Source organism: Hippoglossus hippoglossus, chromosome 9 (genome assembly GCF_009819705.1).
Source record: "Hippoglossus hippoglossus isolate fHipHip1 chromosome 9, fHipHip1.pri, whole genome shotgun sequence".
In the NCBI taxonomy this organism is placed as follows: domain Eukaryota; kingdom Metazoa; phylum Chordata; class Actinopteri; order Pleuronectiformes; family Pleuronectidae; genus Hippoglossus; species Hippoglossus hippoglossus.
The window spans coordinates 10,219,062-10,240,921 of record NC_047159.1 but is presented as its reverse complement, the minus strand read 5'-3'; the positions used below and the strand labels follow the sequence as shown (position 1 = coordinate 10,240,921).

Sequence of the window (21,860 nt, the reverse complement as noted above, 5' to 3'; positions counted from 1 at the left end):
AGGCTTTGTAACACAGCGATGTGAGTCAATGCCAGGAGGGCAAACTCACTGGAGTCTGAATGATACAATCAATAAGGAATTACGCCAAGAAATATTGTTTTATGAAACACTGTGACTGGATCATGGATTTTACATTTGTCTGTGCTAATGTGCTACTTTATAGGTTTCAGATAAATGTAATTTAAAAAGGCAGAGGTGCATCCCTTTGCAGCACACATTTAAACAGCTGCTGTTCTGATTGTCCTGCAATATTATGATCACCTGCATTGTGACTGTGAACAAACTGTCATGATAGGGTGGGATATAAAAACTCATGATACACAATGTGTTTGTGACAATCCACACCTGATGGAAGTTTTTGCATGGGAGAATCGCATAAACACAAACCTCAGTGGGCGCACATAAAAACACAACCATTCAAATGAACAACTGCATGTAATGGTGTGCTCAGCTGCGGTGTACAAGGAGCAAAATTTGATTTAGCCTGGTGGTAATGTTCCTGTATATGTGCTGGAGTGCAATGTGGCTCTTACGTAATTAGCCTCCTGTGTGAAATTTGATTTGTTTGGGTTAATTTATGTGTAATTATCCTCCTGAAGCTAACGTGAAACGCGCTTGAGCGATCTTTGCGGTTAAACTGCAGGAGCATCTCCTGTTACACTTTACTGTATCGGGGATGAAGCATTAATTTCAATGCAATACTTTAACATCACATGGGTGTTTTAGTCCAGCACACCACTTGACTGCAATGTCACTTCCATCTGTGCTCTCCTCATTCCCTCCCTCCCTCCCTCCTTCCTTCCTTCCTTCCCTGGCTTCTCTTCCATGTGACTGTTCTGCCACTGTGACAGGGACCATTCTGTCGTTCAGCCGGACAGACAGACAGCACACTTTCTATCGTTGACTGGACCTGCAGGTGAGTGTCCCTCACATCTACACAGGAACGTATGAAAGAACGAAACGAAAACGAGGAGCCGTCTGACAGAAACTTACATCCACAACAGTCACTTAAGCCAGGGAGCTGAGGTGACCTTCTCAGATTTCATTTCAGTTGGTCTCTCTCTCTCTCTCTCTCTCTCTCTCTCTCTCTCTCTCTCTCTCTCTCTCTCTCTCTCTCTCTCTCTCTCTCTCTCTCTCTCTCTCTCTCTCTCTTCCCCCCCCCCCAGAACAAGTGAGTAATTAGAGCAGAAACATTTCCCCACACACCCAGGCTGTCTGAGTGCCGAGCTGCTTTTGTGCCTGTCTGTGTGCAGGCAGGCTTCAATAAAACTGTTGTTATTGCAAACATTACCGTTGTCATCTTTTTAAAAGTAGTTGCTCTGGTTTCATTGCTTGTGTGCAAAAGCAACATCTGAGGAACCGGGCGATCTTAATACGCGTGCCAAGATTATCCATGTTGTCATGTGCAGTGAGTCATAATATTGTGAGTGTCATTTGAGAAAATGTGGTCACTGTGTGTTAGGGTTGATGAACTGTATCCTTCCCTCACAGAGAGCACTTCAATTTTACTTGGGAACATGAACCCTAGGCTACACAGACAAACAAAAAACAAGTATTGATGGAGGCGTTTTCCCCTCAGATCACTGAACACAATCTAAATGAAAGGTCACTTTTCGGTGACCTACCTTTCAACCTCCATTTGTCTTTTTGTCGATCCACACATGTACATCTCTGTCTGCCTGGCAGGGGTGTAATTTGTAGGGGAATGGGAGGACATGACTTCTGTACTTTTGTGCAGTATTAGCGCTATTTTTTAAATAACTCGTCTTTTCCACTTGCTTTCCTCGTATTTCACAAGCTAGCTGGCTATATAAGCCACACGAGTGATCCTGTTGTGATGGCAGAGTTCAGTTGGTTGATTGATTGTCACTGATATGGAAGCCTTGTGCCACACCGCCCACCTCTTCTTGTGTGTGACGGCTACTTTGCAGAACTGCTGTGGCTCGCACATACAGTATGTGGTGTTCACACTGACAGCATTGTTGCTGCCGGCCCTGTCTCTCTAGATGGGCTTTGCCTTGATATTGGCTAATAATAATAATAGAGCCTTTCATCCAATTTCTTTATTAGCATTCACAGGATTTTTCTTGACCATTATTCAGAACGAGCAAGAGAGAAAGAGAGCGCCGGAAACTGCACCGCCACATTGACCATAGGGCCACTGCTATTCACCAGATACTCTTTTCACTCATTAACATAATATAATAAAGCCTGAATGGGGTGACATTGCTGACACCTTCCACTATAGTTCCAATTTCTGTGACTGTAGAATATGGAAAAATAATGTATAGCCTGTAGGGCTTTTTCCACCATTTTAGCAGATGCATGTTATTAAAGAAGAAACTACATCTGTACCATAATGGTCAGAAATAGCAAAACCCTATGTAGGCTGTAATTGTGTTAGTGACAGAACAGTAGTAGTTTCCTGGTTTGGTTTGTTACATCGATCCATTTCATTATCGGGACATAAATTATTTTTAAAAAATGTAGACAAATTTAAATACATGGCTGTGTTTTTTTCTACCTCAGCTTAAAAGAAATAGTGCCCATTAGAGGATGTGTGTCTGTAATAACTGCCCTCCCACTACCTCACACTCACACACACACACACAGCTTTGAAATCTAAATGCCGCCCCTGCTGCCAGATAGAGCCTAATGAACAGACATGAGCATGAACATAGAAGCCAGTGATAACTGCACATATATTCCTGACTGATACTATTTTGACTTTTGCTCTATTGTTTTCCTTGTTTGAGACACTAAACCCGTCTTTTCCAGGTTCACGCATCTTCCTGACCTAAATTCAAAAAAGGTCCATTTACACATAAGTTCCAGTGTGTGGAGTTTTAAGTGTGACAAGAGGAATCAAACGCTGTGCTCTTATGATTATTTCTTTTTTTTTTATCGTTTGTCATCGACAGACGAGCACATATAGTTCATCCATCCTTTCCTCAGCACCACAGCGGTGCGCGCAGCCAATGCTTTTGTCTACGTGATGAAAAAAAGTGATGACAAAAAAACAGAGGTCGAGCAAAAGGCAAAGACACATATGTTCAATAACCTCCTCGACAAAGTTACAGGACTAAAAAACGAGCTAAATCACTTTATCACTGTCGCGCGTCAGTCATGCAAACAACGCCCATCTTCATCGAGGGAAATTAAGACAAGAAGAGGAGGAGGAGGAGGAGGAGAAGGAGGAAGAGGCAGTTTTCCCTTTTTGCCCTTACCGTCGAAGACCTTGAAAGGACGACGGCCACGACATCCTGGATTTCTTCAGCCCGGGTCGGTGCCCGGTGTCCACGGCGTAAGTCCGATCCATGTTCCTCGGGTTGAGATATCTCTCGGTGTCCGAAAAGCCTCTTTGTCTCACGCGGTCGTTCTTGCGCACTACCAGCGCGTGGTGGTGGAGCGGAGAGAGCGCAGCCTGGTTCTGCTGCCGCCACAGATGTTTGGGCGCTTTCGCACCACTCACGCCGCCGGTTCCCCCGCCGGCGACTAAAGAGCCCGACCCCACTTTCCCGCAAACCGGCTCCATCCTCCTCACCACGTAGTTGTTTAGTATGTTTTTTAAATAAGGACTTTACTTTAGAAGCTCTCAAATTTGGTGACCCCGGGGGAAAAGGTGATACGAGGCGTGCGTAATACCTTTAAAAAAACACCCCGGAGGTTTAACTACAGCCGCAGAAGTGATGAAGAGAACTTTTTAGAAGTTACTCCGGCTGCTTCATGTCCAGTTAGTATTTTGCAAATCACGCACCGACTCCAACTCCATCAACTTTATCGCCTCTGTCCCACAGAGACAAGCAGGAGTCCACTCGCGCATCCCGAGCTCGAGCCTCTGTGACGAAGAGGAACTCTCAAAAACTGAGTTTGGCGTCCAAGTGCTCCCAGCTTTCTCCGTGCACGCCCATTTCAGCAAGGTGCTCGTGCTGCAGCGCACAGGACGGGTCCACGCGGCGGGATGGGGTCCTTCCACGCAGTAACACGCAAACTTCCGTAAAGACCCCGCGGTTGTCCCCTATAACTTGACGCACGGTGGGCTATGCGTAAAACCGCCCAGACATGTCAACACCGTTCCTCCCTTTCTCCAGTCCCCTGCAGGAACGGGCGGCGACAGGATATAGGCAACAGGAAAATGCATTAAACATGAGGGACCCACCCAAAGCCCCTCCCCTGTAAACCAGGAGGTGGGAGTAGGCAGAGAGCCAGGTGGCCAAATCATAAAACAGCATGGAACCAGTGTTATGATCCAATCATCCCAATTTAATTCAGGTTTATCACAACATATTCAGTTTGTAGGGTTGTAGAAGTGGAAATACACCGGATGAATTATTCAAATTAGGACTGTATTTGTAAAAGGAGGCATTACACACAGTCAGAAGTGGAGTGTAAACAAGTATATTTACTTTGTTGATTGACTTAAGTACATTTTCATGTATCTGTACTTCAGTTGATTTACTCTCAGGTACAAACTTCCGCAAATATCTGTACTTTCTACTAGATTTTTTACAAACAATTACTTGACATGGTCCACTCATCCAATCAGAGCGGACAGGTAACATTAGACCCACCTCCTTCAACAGGAGCAGATCACACCTGCAGAGGCACAGATGCCACTGCTGGGACTCAGCTGCTATGATAGTGAGTTGCATTTGGGATATAGAGGCAACACTCAAGTACTTACTTACTTTCACTCATGTACATCTTGGTCTTTTTATTTCTACTTTTACTTCAGTAAAATGTTTGGGTACTTGCTCCACCACTGAACACGATGCAGGGTAAAATAAGCTCATCTCCGCAGTGATAAATTAAAGTGACTTTTTACATGTTGTGTGTCTGTGGCTGGGATGTCTATAGGATTGCAAACATATAGCCACCTTGTTAAATTTCTCCTCCCCGGTTGTGATTGAAGAGAGGAGCACTCTCCTTCCTTCCTCTCCCCCCACACTTCCCTCGCAGCTCAAGTCTATTACTCTGGAGGCTAACAGTGTGGGGAATGAAATCTCTCCTGCTTTAACGGCAGAAACGCAATCTTCTCAGAAACCAGGGGATTGAAAACAGAAGTGGCAGGTAAGTGTAATGGTGGCCGGGACAGCACACAAACGCGCCATGCATGTGCACGTCAGCGGCTCGTGAGTGGACTTTGTGTCAGTCCACCTTTACCTACACTGATGTTAACCAAACACTCTTTAGGGCTGTTAATTCTCGAAATTCAAATATTTGTTCAAACACGGGGGAAGAGATATTTTAAAACAGTTCCTACAAGGTTCAAATAAAAAAAAAACATCCATTATTAACGTGGTTCTGGAGAGATAGCGCTTAAATTCACTATTAGCTTGACTTACTGCATTTCCTATTGACCTATCACTAATATTAAACTGTCACAGTGCGTTGAAGTATTTTTTTGCACCATGGTCTTCATTGTTAGGACAGAAAAAGTGTGAAAGGGGGCAGATAAGATATGCAGCAAAAGGCCGGGTCGGAACTAAACCGACAGAGGACTCAAGCCTTAGTATGTAGTGTGCACGATTAATCACAAGAGCTATCGTATTGAGTAGCATTGAGGGTTCTACACGATTTCTTCTTTAAGGCACAAGTCACACATACGCAAATGTCTCAGGGGCGAAACCTTTCCCGTTCACTTCCAGTCTGCCCGAACGCGGGACAAACCTGTGGCGAGGCAAACCACAGCGTGGCTTCGCATGGAATTCAGCTTTAAACTTTGACCCCCGCCATTGGCTTCTCATTCGCGTATGTGTGACCGGGCCCTTACTCTACAACGATAACAAATCTGAGGACCTGCTGACTTTCTCCCATTTGAGCCTGCAGTTGCACCAGTAATTGCTTTGCTGTGTCACAAGGTCACCAGGAGGACTGCATCCCAGCATGCACTGGGATCTACCTTCACCAAAGAATATACAAGATGTGCAACTTAATTTCTTTATATATAAATACCGTATAAATTACCTACCCCAGTAAACATTAAACAACTGTTGACGTATAAATCTAAAATTGTAAGCTCTTTTTAATCTCAGTTGTATTTTCCTTTCTACTTGTTGATTTAGACTCTTAATTTAAAATGAGAGAGTAATGGCTGAGATAAGGGGCGTTTAATAATCAGAGATTCCACCTGATTGCTTTCGACGCCAATACCGACCTAATTTACCAGAGCAGGTAAACAACCAGACGTGGTCAATTCACATTAAAGACTTTCTTACTCTCAACACAGTTGTTTTAAATCCGGACACACGTCTCTACTTTGTAGCCTCATGTAACCCTGCGCACATAAACCAAACAATTCCACACCGTGAGCTGTAGATTTTTTAAGAAAAAGAGCAATATAAAAATCTACCAGTACTGTGAACTCTCTATAATCTGTGTGTGTTTGGAAACAATAAAAAATAATAAAACATAATACGTGTGACTCCTGGGATCACAGTTTCGAATATAAGTAATATCTTGTTACATTCACTCCTGTCTGTGATACTGGTGCTGCCGTTGTCAGTGTAATTTTATATCTGAACACTTTGTGACATATTAACATCAGAATAAACATCTGTTGGAGCATCAGTCAGTTGATTTGATGGTGTTTTGGTAATAAGTTGTGCTTTTATGTGAGCCCTGGAATGCAAATATAAAATTACCCTCCCTCATTTTAATTAAAAGAACATTAGTCTGCATTAATGTGTACGCAAACAACACTAAACCTCATCCACTATTTACCACTCGTACGTTATTTATAGTGAAACAAATCAGGCTGTCTTGAGACACGGCCTCTAACAACACAATCAACATATGTTTATGGGTTTTTTTGAGGAGCTGCCGGCTATAAATTATGTGGAAAACTCTCCTGCTTTAGATTTAACAGAAGGAAACTGTGGGTGTGTGCACAGAAGTGTTAGTCACAGAGAAAGACAGTAGTGCTGCCACTGTTCAAGGTACAGAATCAATGCTTTGTTCTCACACTATGAGAGTAAGTATAGAGCACTGGTTTCGCTCTACATCATCACTCATGCATTAATATAACAGACAGTCTAATTTAGCCGCATACAAAGTTAATGTCAGCGAACTCACACAAAAGTTGTAGTTGGAGCATTTAGTGCCGCACATCTTTCATCCGTAATTCTTCACAACTGCATATTTCTTCTCACCGACGAGCTGAATTATAAATGAATCAAGCTCGAAACAAAGTTAAAAAGTACAAATCACCCGTTTCCCCGCCTGCGGGCCTTTATTTATTTTTTGCTCATACTTAGTATGTTTTGCTGTGACAACAGTCAGATGTGCCCAATGTGGTGTTAACACGATGGAACGTAACTGTTAGAAAGAGCTGAGTTACAATAAATCCAGAAAGCTGTGTGATCAAAGCCAAACATTTTTGTGCATAGACTGTATTACACAGCAAAAAGCTTTGATTTCACATGAGGTGGTGTTCGGGTGCAGCAGGCAGTAGTTCTGAAATGTTAGTGGTAAAAAAAACTTTTTTATCTTGCAGTTATCCTTAAAGAAAAAGAGAAGGAAAGAAAAGTCACATCATTGAAAATAGTCAATGTCAGGAGTCGGTGACAGGCCTGCTCTGCCTTCGTCTTCCTTCCTTCAAATAATTACACATCCCATTTTCAAATTGCTTCACCCTCATCCAGCCACTGTGACACGATTTAAAAAAAGAGGGATCACTTGTGCACTCTTGAGAATAGTTTGCTCTTTCCTGAAGTTCACATTCGCTGGTTGCTGACAGTTCCTCAGACAGGACGAGCTGCCTCCACCTCTAATGCCTGACACCTTCTTTTTTTTGGCATTATCCCAACGTCTGCCTGTAAATTATTCAGTATTTACTGTGTTTCTTCATTATGGGTTGCAGCTTTTCTCTGTGACACAGTAGACAAGGATGTGAACAATGGGCGGCACACCTAGTTAGACAGAAATGCGAGGAACAAAAGACAACTAGAATGGAACTCAGTGGAGCGCATACCTCCGCTCTCCCTTTAATTCAATCAAGCTGCACCAAATTTGACACATTCATTGAGTCCCCTAAATGTGCCTGATTTATTTCTCCATTAAGATCCATGAATTATTCCCTGCTGGAAAATGTTGAAAACACACAAACATGAGGTAAAAAAAAAGAAAAAGAAATGCTGTATTTCCTTGAATCAACATGTTCTTTATATTTAAATAGTAAGTTTGAATCAGAAGGCACGAGTTGTCTTGAGAATAGATCTGTCTGAAAATGTAATTTAGAACTGGAAAAGTGTCGCCAGCTTTTCTTGTTTCTCGATAAAGAAGTTGACAAGTCAATAACACTTCTCTCATTTAAAGTCTGCGCCTTTTGACATATTCTCTAATTAAATTCATTTTAACAAGCTTAGGCCTTATTAATAAGCTGCAGCTCACCTCGGCTCTCTATATTGTTTATTCACCCGGTGAGACACAGCGGGTCCCATCATCCTTTCGTAAAGAGAGAGAAGGACAACACAGGAAAAAGTTAAAGAGGAAGCCGGTGCTATCCTTTCTCCCAGAGAGACCGTGAGCTCTGATCACGTCTCTTACATGTGTTCGTAATCTTTCTATGTCACGGAAAAACACAAAAAATGTAATATCTGCCATAAGTTTAAAGGTCTACAGCCAGTTCGATACAACTAAATGTCACACAAAAGCTTGGATAATTACAGTTAGAAATAAAGCCACATATGACATGTGTGGGATTACTGTGTCGATTTTTCAAAACCAGTGTTCTAGCTCTGCACTGAAACTTCCTGTCTTGTTTGCAATTTCTCAAATGGTGATTTACATTTTTAGCTTTTCAGCGACTGTGGTGACAAACATAAAGCTATTAGGCCTAGTTATCTGATGAGTCACATGCTGCCAGTCAGGGATAATTTGAATACCCGTGGTTTACATTATGTGAGTCAACACATCAACATAGCATTGCTGCCAACCACATTCAAAATCGTGATGTAACTGATTTCCTACCTTATCAGGAAGCCATTTTTTTCTGTTTATTTCCCCGTGTTAGGAAACTCACTTTGTACATACACTTGTGTGTGGGGTAGTTAATCCATCATAATGGACATTCTGTCGCCTGTATGTGTAGGAAAGGATTTCTATTTTTTTAAGATCATGCGGCAGATGAAAACAGGGACTTACTGTCAATGAGAGCTGTGCTGTTGTGAGGATATCGACAAAATGAGGCTTGACTGCTGATGAACAACCTTTCATATCACATTGAATTCATCTGGCAGTTTATTTGATAGGGACAGTGTTCATTGATCAACAGACAAATTACAGTAAATAAGTCTCAGCTACTTTTCATCTGTCGTCCCCTGCTATGTCTTAAAAGGCAACCTGAAATCAAATAAATAAATAAAATGACCTCTTACTGTAACTATATGTTTAGATGATACATGTGCATTTCAGTGCATACCATTCAAACTAATTGTACAACAAACCCATTATTAAAACACTGCAACCAATGCAAAACAAGAAAATAACAAACAAAAGAAAAGTATTATAAACTACTATAAGAATTAAAATCATTGACAAACTAAAAAAACAATGCTGACTGAGCCACCGTGTCAAACTGCTCGGCTCTCTTCCCTCCAGCAGTAAATGTTGAATTCAGCAAAGAGTGTAACAGTACAAAAACAATACAAGTAACATGAAATCTCAACAGCTGAGATGCTGCAGCTTATAATGGGACAAGACTACATGTACACTAACTTATGAGACTAGTTTAGAATGGTTTCATTGGACAAAAGTGTCCACAGATTTCCCTCCTTATTGCTTTCTACACAACACTGTTAGCAAACTACAATTATAGGACATTTTCCTCTTTTTCTGTCATTTTGGTGGCACTGGTCATGTGTCACTGACTGTTGCCAGGGAAACATGGCTCTTACAGTCGAGAGTTAGTCTGGGACTAAAGTGACTTTATTTCCTGAAACTGTCTAACATCAATTAGACTCATCGAAGAGGAAAATGAAGGCTACCTAGACACTGCAGAGCAGTTTGAAGCAGGCTCTCTGACTGAATACATAAAGCACATCTCAAAATGTGCGGTATGCTTTGGACAGTGATTGCCGTCATGTAAACTACACAAAGTATTAGATGAGTTAAAACCCTGAACAAACACCTTTAATCTTGAAAACGCATCGATTCCAACCTGTAAGCACAGTGTCAGGTACTTAGTGTGTGATGTGCCCTCAGTCCCTTCAGACAGCTACTGTATTGATCCACCACACCAGTACACTCTACTCAGCTACCCTTACTCTAATTACCCATTCCACTGAAAAACATTCTGTCCGTGAGAACACAGACATAGATACACACACACACACACACACACAAGCACATGAATACATCGATGTCTACCTGCTGGTGTCGGCGGAGGTGATGGCGATGAGTGGCGGGGTGCGTAGAGGCAGTGTGGTGGGCCGTGGTGGGCCTGTGTCTGGCTCCAGCTTGGAGTAGTACTGCTCAGCCTGTCTGAAGGCCAGAGGCGGCAACTGGATCGTCCGGCAAGACAGCCTCCGCACCAGGAAGGGCTCCATGCAGGTGATCGGCCCCGGCTCTGGAGAGTCGCAGGAATCGTCTGACACCTAGATGAGGACAAATGAAGGGAAGATGAAATCTGAAATCAAATTAAAGGTCATTAAATCAGAAGCTGGAAAGTGATAAAAGGGCTTGCACTCATCAGCTTGTATTGGTGAAACCAGCAGAGAAATAGAATGACACTGATTCAGGCACATATTTCCAACAAGTCCCAACACTCCCATTAAATTCAGTCAAGCTGCACCAAATATCAAGATTCATGAATTCATCCCTGGGCAATTGTTGAAAAAAAACATTTACACTTTTTTACACACAATCCAACCACCCATCCATCTTATCAGGTCCGCCCCAAAATGTAATGGTGTCTTTGGCCCAAGTATCAAGGAAATCCATAAAGTGTTAATCCTGTTGACCAATAAACCGACCAACCAAGCAACCAAGAGGCGTGAAAACACGTGTGTAGGTGAACCATTCATCGTGGGGGCCCATGAATATATCAAACGTGAGTAATTCTCTGCTAAGCGAGAAGTTCTGCCCCGTTTTGTGGGGAAAGTGATTCATGTTGTATGAATTATTTGCTGAATTTATCAATTAACAAGATGAAGTTCCTATTTTTTTAAATTTTAGTATGTTACCGTATACTTTTTGACACATTAAACTACTGTACCACCGATCGACAGCACACATACTGCATTTTACAGCACTGATTGTTTTCACACATTTGCTTTACTCATTCAACAAAGAGATGCAGTACAAGATAAGATGACACCTTAATCTCCAAAGAGGAAGAGGAAGTCAAGAGGAGAGCCCCCAATAAATTACCCTGTAATGTTATTCTTTGATGGTACAAATAAAACGAGTGTAGATCTTTATTTGAATGTATCCTATCTAGGTCATCCATCAAATTTTAATTACCCATCTGCTGTCAAGTGCACAGAAACATAATTAATCTTTTATGCAACTTTACAAATGTTATGTGATGATTTTCCTGTGAAACATCTGGGCAACGGATTCCCAAAAGAGACAAAAACAAGAACAAATGTCGATGGCAAGTGATAATTAAAGTTACAAAGTAAATAAATCAAATGAAATAAGACAAAATAAGTAATGATTAGAATACTGTTGGACGTTACCAGCACACAAGACTCAAAGTGAGAATCAGCTCAAGAGATGAGAAAAAAATAAAAATAAAATCTAATAACCTGAAGTAAGGACTGAGAGTGTGCAAAGAGAAAGCTGAGACTGTGAAGCCAGTGAGAGGAGAGAAACTCATTCTACATTAGCAGGTTAACCTGGAGGACACACATCAGGGGGTCAATGTACCAGAGAAAAGTTGATGCTGCTGCAGTGATGGCAGAGCAAAGCCTCTCTTTTAAAACAGGACTGCTTCAACACTCCAACGCTGCGGTCAAACACTTGATGGTTTTTTTTTTTTGCATCTGGAAATCGAGATTGCAGATATTGATCTCATTTGTAAAAAGACCAAACATATTACCTAATGCAGATTACTATATTTCTGTGTGTGTGCCGAATAAATATCTAGTGGGCAGCTGTGGCTTAGGAGGTAGAAAGAGTCGTCCGCTAACCAGCAAGTCATAGTGTTGTATGAATGGGTGAATGTGACTTGTACTCTAAAGCACTTTGAGTGGTCGAAGAGGCTGGAAAAACACAACATGAATAAATTCCATTTACCATTACCCTGTTTTTAATTAACACACAATACAAGTGAGACTCTGCTGAACAGAGCTGGACAGAAGCTCAATTCCTTGTTGTTTCTTTGGTTCGCTTTCCTCTGGGTGGTAATCAGTAATTTGTGTTTCGAGTGCAGGACTATCTTTGATTCAGAACTCACTTGAACACATAAGCACTGCACACGTATGGAGTGAGCTGGTTGAGACAGCGTGATAAATAGAGGCAGACTCGAAGTCATTAATCTTGCCGCAAACTATGAGGAGCTCTTATATGTTCTGCATGAATAACAAGGCTTTCCCATTAGGTGAGGGTCAACCACTGACATTTAAGTTTCACATTTACAGCACATCTACAGGTAATAACCCCACATTATATGTCTTTGGAATGAGTAGCGCTATAGGGCCTCCCTGTTCACCCAACTCCACATATAGAATCCCAGATAGACACAGTACAGTGTCTTTGCCAAATAGCATCGTGGTGGAGATAACCTGAAGGGGGTCCTGCACAATGAAAAAGAAAGACTGCAGCTGTGTAATGTATGTACTGTGGAACTCATCTGCTTTCTACTCCATCACCTACGCACTACTGGAGCAGAATACCCAACTCCAGCGGCAACAAACGAGACCGACTGACCACACACAGCACAGTCCGGTGAAGATTCCTTGCAATCAGCCCTGACAGGCCCATTTCGACCAGGCACTGCAGTAGTTAATGGAATTATCGAAACCATTTGACATGCAGAGGACTTACGTTGAGGCCCTGTTGTGGGTGCTCACTAATTTAGCTTCACCAATAGCAAGAACAACAGTGAGCTAAAATTATTTCCCTGTTTTTTCAGATTTTATGTATTGCAGGTTGTCATACTGTAGAATGATTGGCTGTGGCAAGCAGAGGCCCTCAATGGTGCATGCATAGCCTGGAGCAACCTGCTGGATAAATACACCTATTCCACCTCCAAGTGCAAAACAAATGAATTATCCTGGCAGTTAGCACTATACGCTGACCCTTACAGCATTATACATCTCTGTTAGGCCAGGAAGACGTCTTAAAGCACTCAGATGTGTGTGTGTGTGTGTGTGTGTGTGTGTGTGTGTGTGTGTGTGTGTGTATGTGTGGGCATGTCTGTGCATGTGTGTGGTCTTGTGGCAAGGACCTATACAGTCGCATTAAACTTGTCTTCCTGAAGGGATAAAAAAGTCCCCTTAATGTAAACCATCCAATTTCATGGTGAAGGCATAATTTAAGTTAAAGTTCTGTTTGGTTTAAGGTTTGGGTCGTCAGCAGGAAATGAATGTAAAACAATGTAATGTCCTGTGTGCGTGCGATGCATGTTTGTCTCTCCTCACCTTCCTTGTCGTGACTGTTCTGCCTCAGCCTCCATCGTGCACCCGAGTCACCTCAACACCCCTCCCTCCCTTCCACGCCTGCATCCATCAAGATGCCAATCTTCATCCAGGAAGCATCGAGCCTTTCATTGCTACATAATTACCTGTATTAGACTTATTGCCGTATAGATGGTTGCTCACAGAGGGAAGCAGGTGGGGGGGGCAACATGATTAACCCTCACTTTTTAGCAGGCGGAGGGAAGAGCAAGTAGACGATGAAGCTCACGACTCAGTGAAGTTAAGTCTGTATTAACAATGAGCTGCCGTCCACTTGCCAGAATGTTCACAGACCACTAAACAATTCATCTGGGGGCTTTTTGTTCTTTTTGGTGATCCTGACAGGGACACTTGTGCTATATTTACACTTGCTCTTTATCTTGTGTAATACACTTACACCATTCGATAAGACCACTCCATTTATGCACTTAAATCATAATTACTCCCCTTTCTGCTTTTTACTTGAATTCCTATCCATACGTTCGTAGAAGTGGAATGACTGAGTGAGAATGAAAAACACATCCACCTTCACCTTGGATTAACTAACTGAACTCGCCTTCACACAAATTTAGTTTGTTGCGTCCTGTGATTTTTAAGAAAAACATATTATTATGATATTTAAATAATAAACTAATAATAATAATAATGGATAGCACGTGAAAATGAGTTCAGTCACATTAAAGACCATGGGTGAGGACACGAGAGACTGGAGAGGATACAAAGGTTAGGACATCCAAGTGTGTGTGTATCTGATTGTCGACTGTCGATAACACACACGGTCCTTCATTTTCACTCAAGTCGTGCCGTCTCTCCTAATGCCTGAAGTGGCTCTTTATGATAAGTGGGATCAGTGAAAGGTTAATTGGTCCACTGTGACTCTTCTGTGTGCTCTGTGTACATCATGTGCCAATCCAGCGGTGGTCGGGGTCCAACTGTTTGACCACGGGTCAGATTTTGCCTTCGGGTAATAAATTAACATGTGGGGAAATTTTTTTTTTTTTTATATTCTTCAGTTTTGTGGGAAAGCTTAAAAGTTAACAAAGGATGAGATTATTATATACGTATTTAAACAAACTGGAACCCCCCCCCGTTGTTCAAGTTGTTAGCCCTGACATGCAGTTTACAATTAGCCTATATTTACACCTTATTCATAGCAATTTTTTAAACAAGGGACTCAAAGTCAAAGAATAACTGTCTGCTTACTAATTGAATCATCTGTTGCTACTTCCTCGCTTATCAGCTCTGAGATGTGGTTAAAACATGGAAATACAAGGTTAGTTTTAAACTTTATCATTTGTATTTTCAATTTTTTTTTTGGTATATCTAAAGAGGAAAGGGCTTTGAGATCTAACCACTAATGAAAGTAAATTGATCAAACCCGACAACATGCAAGATACATTTTTGTAAATAAAAATGCAGCGGACATTCCAATCCTCAACAGGGCTTTTCCAACAAAATGATATAATGTTGTTAGCTTTTGAGATGCTGCCTTACCATGAAAATAATGTTTGGTAACTTTAGGCTAGATTGGAAGCTAGTTTGAGTAGCATGCTATTGTTTTGTTTGCAGATTTCTAGAGCAGATGGGTGTTTAACACATGCTATACAGTTGGGTTTAGGATTTGATTCTGTCCAAATTATTTGCATTACCCATTATTAGGTCCACGTGGCGAAATCCAGAGCTTGATTTGCCGTTAGTGCCAAGTTACAGTTGCCAAGCTACGACTTAACAATTATTATTTGGGGAAAGGGTTTGGCACATTGTACATTTAGCATGGCAAGCTAGTTTCCCAAAGTGTTGTGTCCCAATTCAGGGGCTGCCTACTTTGTAGGCTGCATTTGAGGACAGCTATCCCATATTGAAGGCTCCTTCAAATTCAGTCTAGAAAAGAGTCCTTTCATCGCCAAGCAATGAAGGCTCCGATGGATGGATCCGTCTTGTGGCTACAAACCTATCCCAGGATTCATTGCACCTCTGTGACTAACTATTTTTTAAATTGGTACTATCAGGCCAAACAGCTCATGGTACACATGGTAAAATACAAGGGCCATTAAAACTTTCTCATCACGTCCAACTGCACTGTAGCTAAGTGACAGTGATAAGGGAAGTGCTGGTGAAACAAATCACAGAATTGGGACAAGGCCATAGAGTCAAATTGGCTTCCTTTCTGCAAAGGACAGAAAAAATCCCATATTTCAACAGTATTTCTTCAGAGGTTTAAAATTGTTCATGGTGCCGTTAAAGCAATACTTAAGGTCTATCAATCAGCCTTCTGACATCGTAATTACCTCTGTGTCACATAGTGAAGAAGTACTTCATTAACTTTAGAAAGATGTGGTTTCGGTGGACACTTTATGTGGTTTCCGTGGCTTAGGGAGTAAAAAAATCAATTCAAAATGGGTCCTGCTCTGACTTGAGCTCTTAGCTTACATGTGTTTGCTCGGAGAGAGAATCTAAGAGATGAGTTACTGTGATGACAAAGAGGTAGAATAAAGTGTTGGAGGAAAAAATGAGGATACTTTGATCATGATCAAGCGCCAACCAACACACAATCCTTTAGAAAACACAATGCACACTCTGCTTTTATTTGTGCTTTGTTGTGGAAATGGTTAAAAATGTATGTGAATTGGAATTCATTTGACAAAAAAAGTATTTACCACCTTTTCTGTTGGGGGTTGAAGCCTTTGATGAAAACTCATAATCCGAGGCTTCTTAAAAATGCAGGTGGTTCTCCGTTGGCATCGATATTGTGATTGAGCCTTGTCACTGTTGCACCTTTGTAACGAGGCTGCTGCTCATCATACAGAGGTTTTGATGAGCGCCTGTTTACCGCCCGCCGCCCTGTTCAACCTGCATCTCTGGGGGTTGAACTGCAACAGGTTTGAAAGTTACTCCCTCCATCATATTTTACCATCCTATCTAAATTAGTTCTTTTTTCTTTTTCTGTTGACCTTTTGAGAGGCAACAGAACATTGGCTGGGTGTTGCTTGGCCTTTCAATTTTTTTGTAACATGTGGACAGGACCTCAGCCCTGTCAGTGCTTTTTGTTTCAAAGTGACGCTCATATAGAATAGGTGTGAAATCATAAGTATGCAACGCATGTGTAGACATCTGAAATAGCTTCTTCTCCATAATGCATCTTTCTTTATCTTTCTGACACCACCTGCTGAGAGTGAGAGCAACACCTGAGGTGAGATGAAAGGCATTCCCTTACTTTGTCTCTGAGCTAAACCTTCACCATTATTTCAGAATTTGATGATATTATAATAATAACACATAACAACATTTTTACAATCCCAGATGAGCGACTGAATCCTATGATGATGATGATAAAATGCTCCAAAAAGCAGAGTGAATTGATCTTGGATCAGGACGTGGTATCGCACCAACACCAAACTCATCGAGTGGATTCGCCGCGAGCTACTTAACAAATCCTGCAGTGTTTAGAGGCTTAGATTAAACTGAGGGAATGCACCATCTTCACTCCAAGCCAGGGGCAATCTGCGCCGCACTCGGGATGCGCATCCCTTCATCATCATTGCCATCATTCATCTCTTTGCTCTGAATTCAGCAATTGATTTTTATCAGAGAATAAATCTAAAATGGATTCTGGGGAGAGGCCAGGAGCAACGACAGAAGTGACTGGCAAAGAAGTTAACGCAGACAAAGGGAGGAAAGGAGAGAGGGTCTGAGGGAGGAGATGAAGAAGAAAGATTGCTATTGGAAGAGTTGCGGTAAATCACCTGGTTGAAAAAACAATTTAGTCTTCCCATTTATCAGCCGGTATATGGGCAGTTTTTGTCTTTCTGGAAGCAAACACTATATTTGAAACAAAACAGAGAGAAAGAGGTTTTATCTATTGAGAGCTTCCTTTTCAGTCTCCTTACCCTCCTCTGCATGTTGACTCTGCATGATATGCAACCTGATTTATTCAGGAATATTTGATATCCATAGCTCATGTTACTCTACAATCCGAATTTCGAATGGCAGTCACGTGTTTGCCTTGCAGATGCTCTCTTAGTGAACCGGTTGCTGCAACAACACAGGTTTATCTGTCACTCCATGGCGAGAGTTGGTATTTACAGCCAGCCTGTTTGTTTTTACTGCTTGATCTGGTGATGCACATAGCTGTAAAACACGGCGTCCTGTGGGATAATAAAAATTAACTCAGTTCATCTCCTACAGTACACAGAGCTCGCAGCTCCACAGCAGCTTTCACGTGGAACGGGGTCAAAGGATGAAGAGAGGAAGGGCGGTGGGTTTGGATTGGGAATAATATACTGTTTAACTCTCTCTTTGTCTCTGAGCTATGAATAATTCCACAGAGAAAGGTTAATATTACGGTCCATTATGTCCATACATGGGAGCAGTGTTTCTCTTTGGAGACATACAGTACAATACAACGCATAAATAAAACATAGGGGAGCACCTGTTAGGCTCGGATACTGCATTGTGACATGATGTGTTAAGTTTATTTTCAGCATCTTGGGATTTGTGGGGATTTACAGAGGGAAAGGATAATACAGGGAGGTGATGCCTGGATGATTTTTTTATTGCACACCATATACAGCACAGAGGTCCTCTCTGAAAGTGGCAGTAAATAATTTACACCTTTGCTGCTTCTTTAAAGGTCTAGATTCCCCATCAGTCATCAGAAAAACACCCTGTTTCATCACACATTTACTGTGTGAAACATACCCTGTGCATGCAGCTGCACCACACCTTGAGTGACGGTAAATTCAAAATCCTCCCTGTTATTTACCTACAGCTATGCATGATATCGAGCAGCTCCCCGCCTCCGGTGTAGGTATCTCCTGTGGTTGTTATATGCAAATTACCTTTGTGCTCTTTGCTGTTCCCAGCGCACATGCACACCATTTTCTTCCCTCCTTTCCGAGCGTCGCTGTCTTGCATTTCCTTTTGTATTTGCATGCCCCCTTGGGCTGCACAATTTCAATAAACATGTTTATTGTAATTTGGATGTGACACAACGCGCATTAGATTTAAAAAAAATATGCTTCTAAAAGTGTCCAATTTCGCGGCATGATAAAACGAGGTTGCAAAGGCAAAACAAACACAGGAGAAACTCTCATATATCTTCTGCTTCCTACATTCATCTCAGTAGCAAATGTGAGAAAAATGAGACGTGTAAGGAAACTAGCAGGACAGGTGATAAAGAAGTAACAGCTGCGTACTGAAGTGTTATATTGGAGGTGAGGGAAATTAATCAAATTCTTTCAAAGAGCCCCCCCCCCCCTTCCTAGTAGCCTGGGGCAGTAGAACAAACGTCGAGCAGGGGCCATGACAGAGAGTCTCCCTTGGCTTTGGCTTTGAGAAGCCTGAATTATAAAAAATTCACCAAAAAATGTATGTAATGTATATTATTAATTTAATTTCTAAGTACTTAATGAAAATGGCTGAAACTGGCTGAATAATTCAATGATTGACTGAAATTTGTATCCAAAAATAGTGGAGGCTTCCTGAGGCCACCTGTATCCCCCCTACAAACAAATGGTTTAGTCCTTGCCGCACTGTTCTTCTGTAAACACAATGGAAGTGAGTGAGTGACTCACTTCAGAAGTGATGTTCAATTTGTCAGGAAAGCAGAAAAGAAAAGAAAAAAAGGAAAGAGAAAGAAAGCAAACAGAAGGCAGACACTGTTGACATATTTCTTTTCACAGAAAGATGAGTCCAGCAATAACACAGGTGATTACACCGGGTCACACTGGCTGTTTGGGAGTTGCAGATTCACAGTTTTCTGATGCTCATGTAGCCGAGGGTTTAATTCGCCTTCACTGAAAGCTCATAGTCAAATAAGAACTGAACAGTGTCCGTTTATTTTTCCACATCTACGCAAATTTCAGTCAAAAACAATAAACCACTTCCGTTAGTGTCCGTTCACAATAAAAGTCCCATCCAGATAAACTGCTTATCATGAAAGGAAACACACTTTCACTGACCAACCTTTCACAATAAGGCAACTCAACAAAATAGCTTACATTCAAGACTGGGTGATGTTCTGCCATGGAGCTTATCTTGAAGAGGGACATAAATGTGTGTGTGTGTGTGTGTGTGTGTGTGTGTGTGTGTGTGTGTGTGTGTTAGAGAGAGACCGAGCAAGAGAGAGCGAGAGCGAGAGAGAGAGCGAGAGAGAGAGAGAGAGAGAGAGAGAGAGAGAGAGAGAGAGAGAGAGAGAGAGAGAGAGAGAGAGAGAGAGAGAGCCTATTGCCCTTCACCTGAGGATTTTTACATTAACTTTTAATATAACTACAGCCCTTCTGAGGTTTCTGGTGTGATCACTGTATTTCCTTGTATATAAGTAGTCTTGTGTACTCAAATAATTACCAGTACTATATATATTGAAGCCATGCATTTGACTGAAGACAGTCATATGTCAGTTTGTTTCATTATTGGCAAGATGTAACAAAATGAGAGATTATACCCCATAAAACTTTAGGTTGATGGGCTGAAAGCTGTATGTTAAACATGACATTTAGGTTTCTGCAAATAAAAAAAAAAGTCCAGTGAAGTCTTTGGTCAATTGTCTTTTATTATGCAGTAAGCATTTTCTCAATGTAGGGTATTTTTAAGGTGTGTTTTATACTTTAGGAAATAACTGAATACATGTTAAATAATGTTCTTTTTAGCATTATACTCCAAACAAACCTATGTCCCTGGTTGTGAGTCTACGTCGTCATTTCCAAATCATCCCCATTTCTGCCTGTAGATTTAGTCTCAAACTAAAACAGGTCCAGCAGAGTTTCAAAACTTCTCAGTTTTACCAACTTCAAACTTCCAAGTAGTGTGGACGCCAGGCATATCCGTAGCAGAGACGATCCATTTTCAAACAAAAACATAGCAGTATGGACACATAGCCTCAAGCTGCCCTGAAGATAAAGCATTCGAGTCAGGATTGTTTTATAACAAGAAATCGAGAAAGAAACTGCATGTGTCCTCCATGTATTGAAAATAACTTTTGACAGTAACAGGATGGAAACAGATTTATCCTTCCATGAATCCTTCATGTCGACCTTCCCAAGGCAGAGTTCACGCATCACTCTTCATGCATCAACTCCACATCCGTGCTGAGCACGCTGCCTCATGCAAGATTAATCACACTTTAAACGCAGTCAACAGGCTGTGAAATGAGAACAGTGAGCGGCTGGTAATTTCTTTATACAAGGTGTATACCAATAAATAAATATTGAGCTTGTCTACCTCCCTTCTTGCATGCATGCATGATTGTGCACGTAGCCTTATAAAGTGCAGGCTCCACATAAACAATGGAACAGACTGGCAGACCCTGACAAGTACATGGGCACCAGACAGATATAACAAATTTGCACCATGAGTCTTGGCAGGGGAGGAAAAGACATATCAATTCCCTGTGTGCCTGAATATGTCCCCATTGCATAGAGCTGCCTGCTAATCCAATTAAATGGTTCATATATACAGGAGATTGCTGCACTCTCTCATAAATAAATAAACATGTAGATAAGCAGTAGCTCAAAAACAATTAACATTGTTTGCACTCGGCCCAGCAAATGAGTGATAAGAGGGCTGCTGTTATTACATCAGGTATCGTAACAATGACCTCTGTTGTGTGTGTGTGATGCAGTAAAATGTTCATTTGAGAACAAAAATGAGGAAAAGTTAGTGGAAGGTGGATGAAGAGGAGAGCTGACTGAGATATTAAACATGTTGTTTGGCACAGTTGTTTTTACATGAGTATCGTTAATGGCTCTGTTAAATCCTGAAGGGGATTCCAACAAGTGTTAAGAACAGGAGAAGAGGCTTCTGGGGAATTGATCACATCATTAACCTGCACCTCGTGTCGAGGGAGACATCTGTGAGAGAGAGTTGGGAATTGGGGAATCATAACGTGCTGTCCCGGCCATTTATTCCATTATCCTTTTTATTTTATCTCTGTCTGATGTCCTACTCATCCTTCAGTCATACCCCCCCCCCTCTCTGATCCTGTTCAATCTAATTTCCCAGCACTTTTCATTTAATATCCTGTCATCCACTTCCACTCTCCCCGCCTCCCCGCCCTCACCTGAATGTGGCGGGCGCCGACTGGCTTCAGTGGTGATTAATGTGAATTTAAATCATCGAATAATTCAAGCCAAATCCAAAACCCTCCTCTTCCTCCTCCTCCTCATCCTACTCCTCCTCCTCTCTTCATGCACACTTCATATGCATTAAATCTATAAAACTCTTCATCTCTCTGGCTGGGTT

At 41.7% G+C, this 21,860-nt stretch overlaps 1 protein-coding gene across 3 annotated transcripts in view; it reads right to left on the bottom strand.

Moving 5' to 3' along the window:
• pde4d (phosphodiesterase 4D, cAMP-specific) overlaps positions 1 to 21,860 on the bottom strand; it is a 177,037-nt gene that overhangs the window by 132,829 nt on the left and 22,348 nt on the right. For 2 of the 3 annotated variants that reach the window (XM_034595967.1, XM_034595968.1), the window contains exon 3: positions 10,369 to 10,595. In XM_034595967.1, the coding sequence (XP_034451858.1) occupies positions 10,369 to 10,595 (227 nt within the window). Of the gene's footprint in view, positions 1 to 3,227; positions 4,106 to 10,368; positions 10,596 to 21,860 lie in introns of those variants that run through there. The other variant, XM_034595966.1, reaches the window with a different exon arrangement.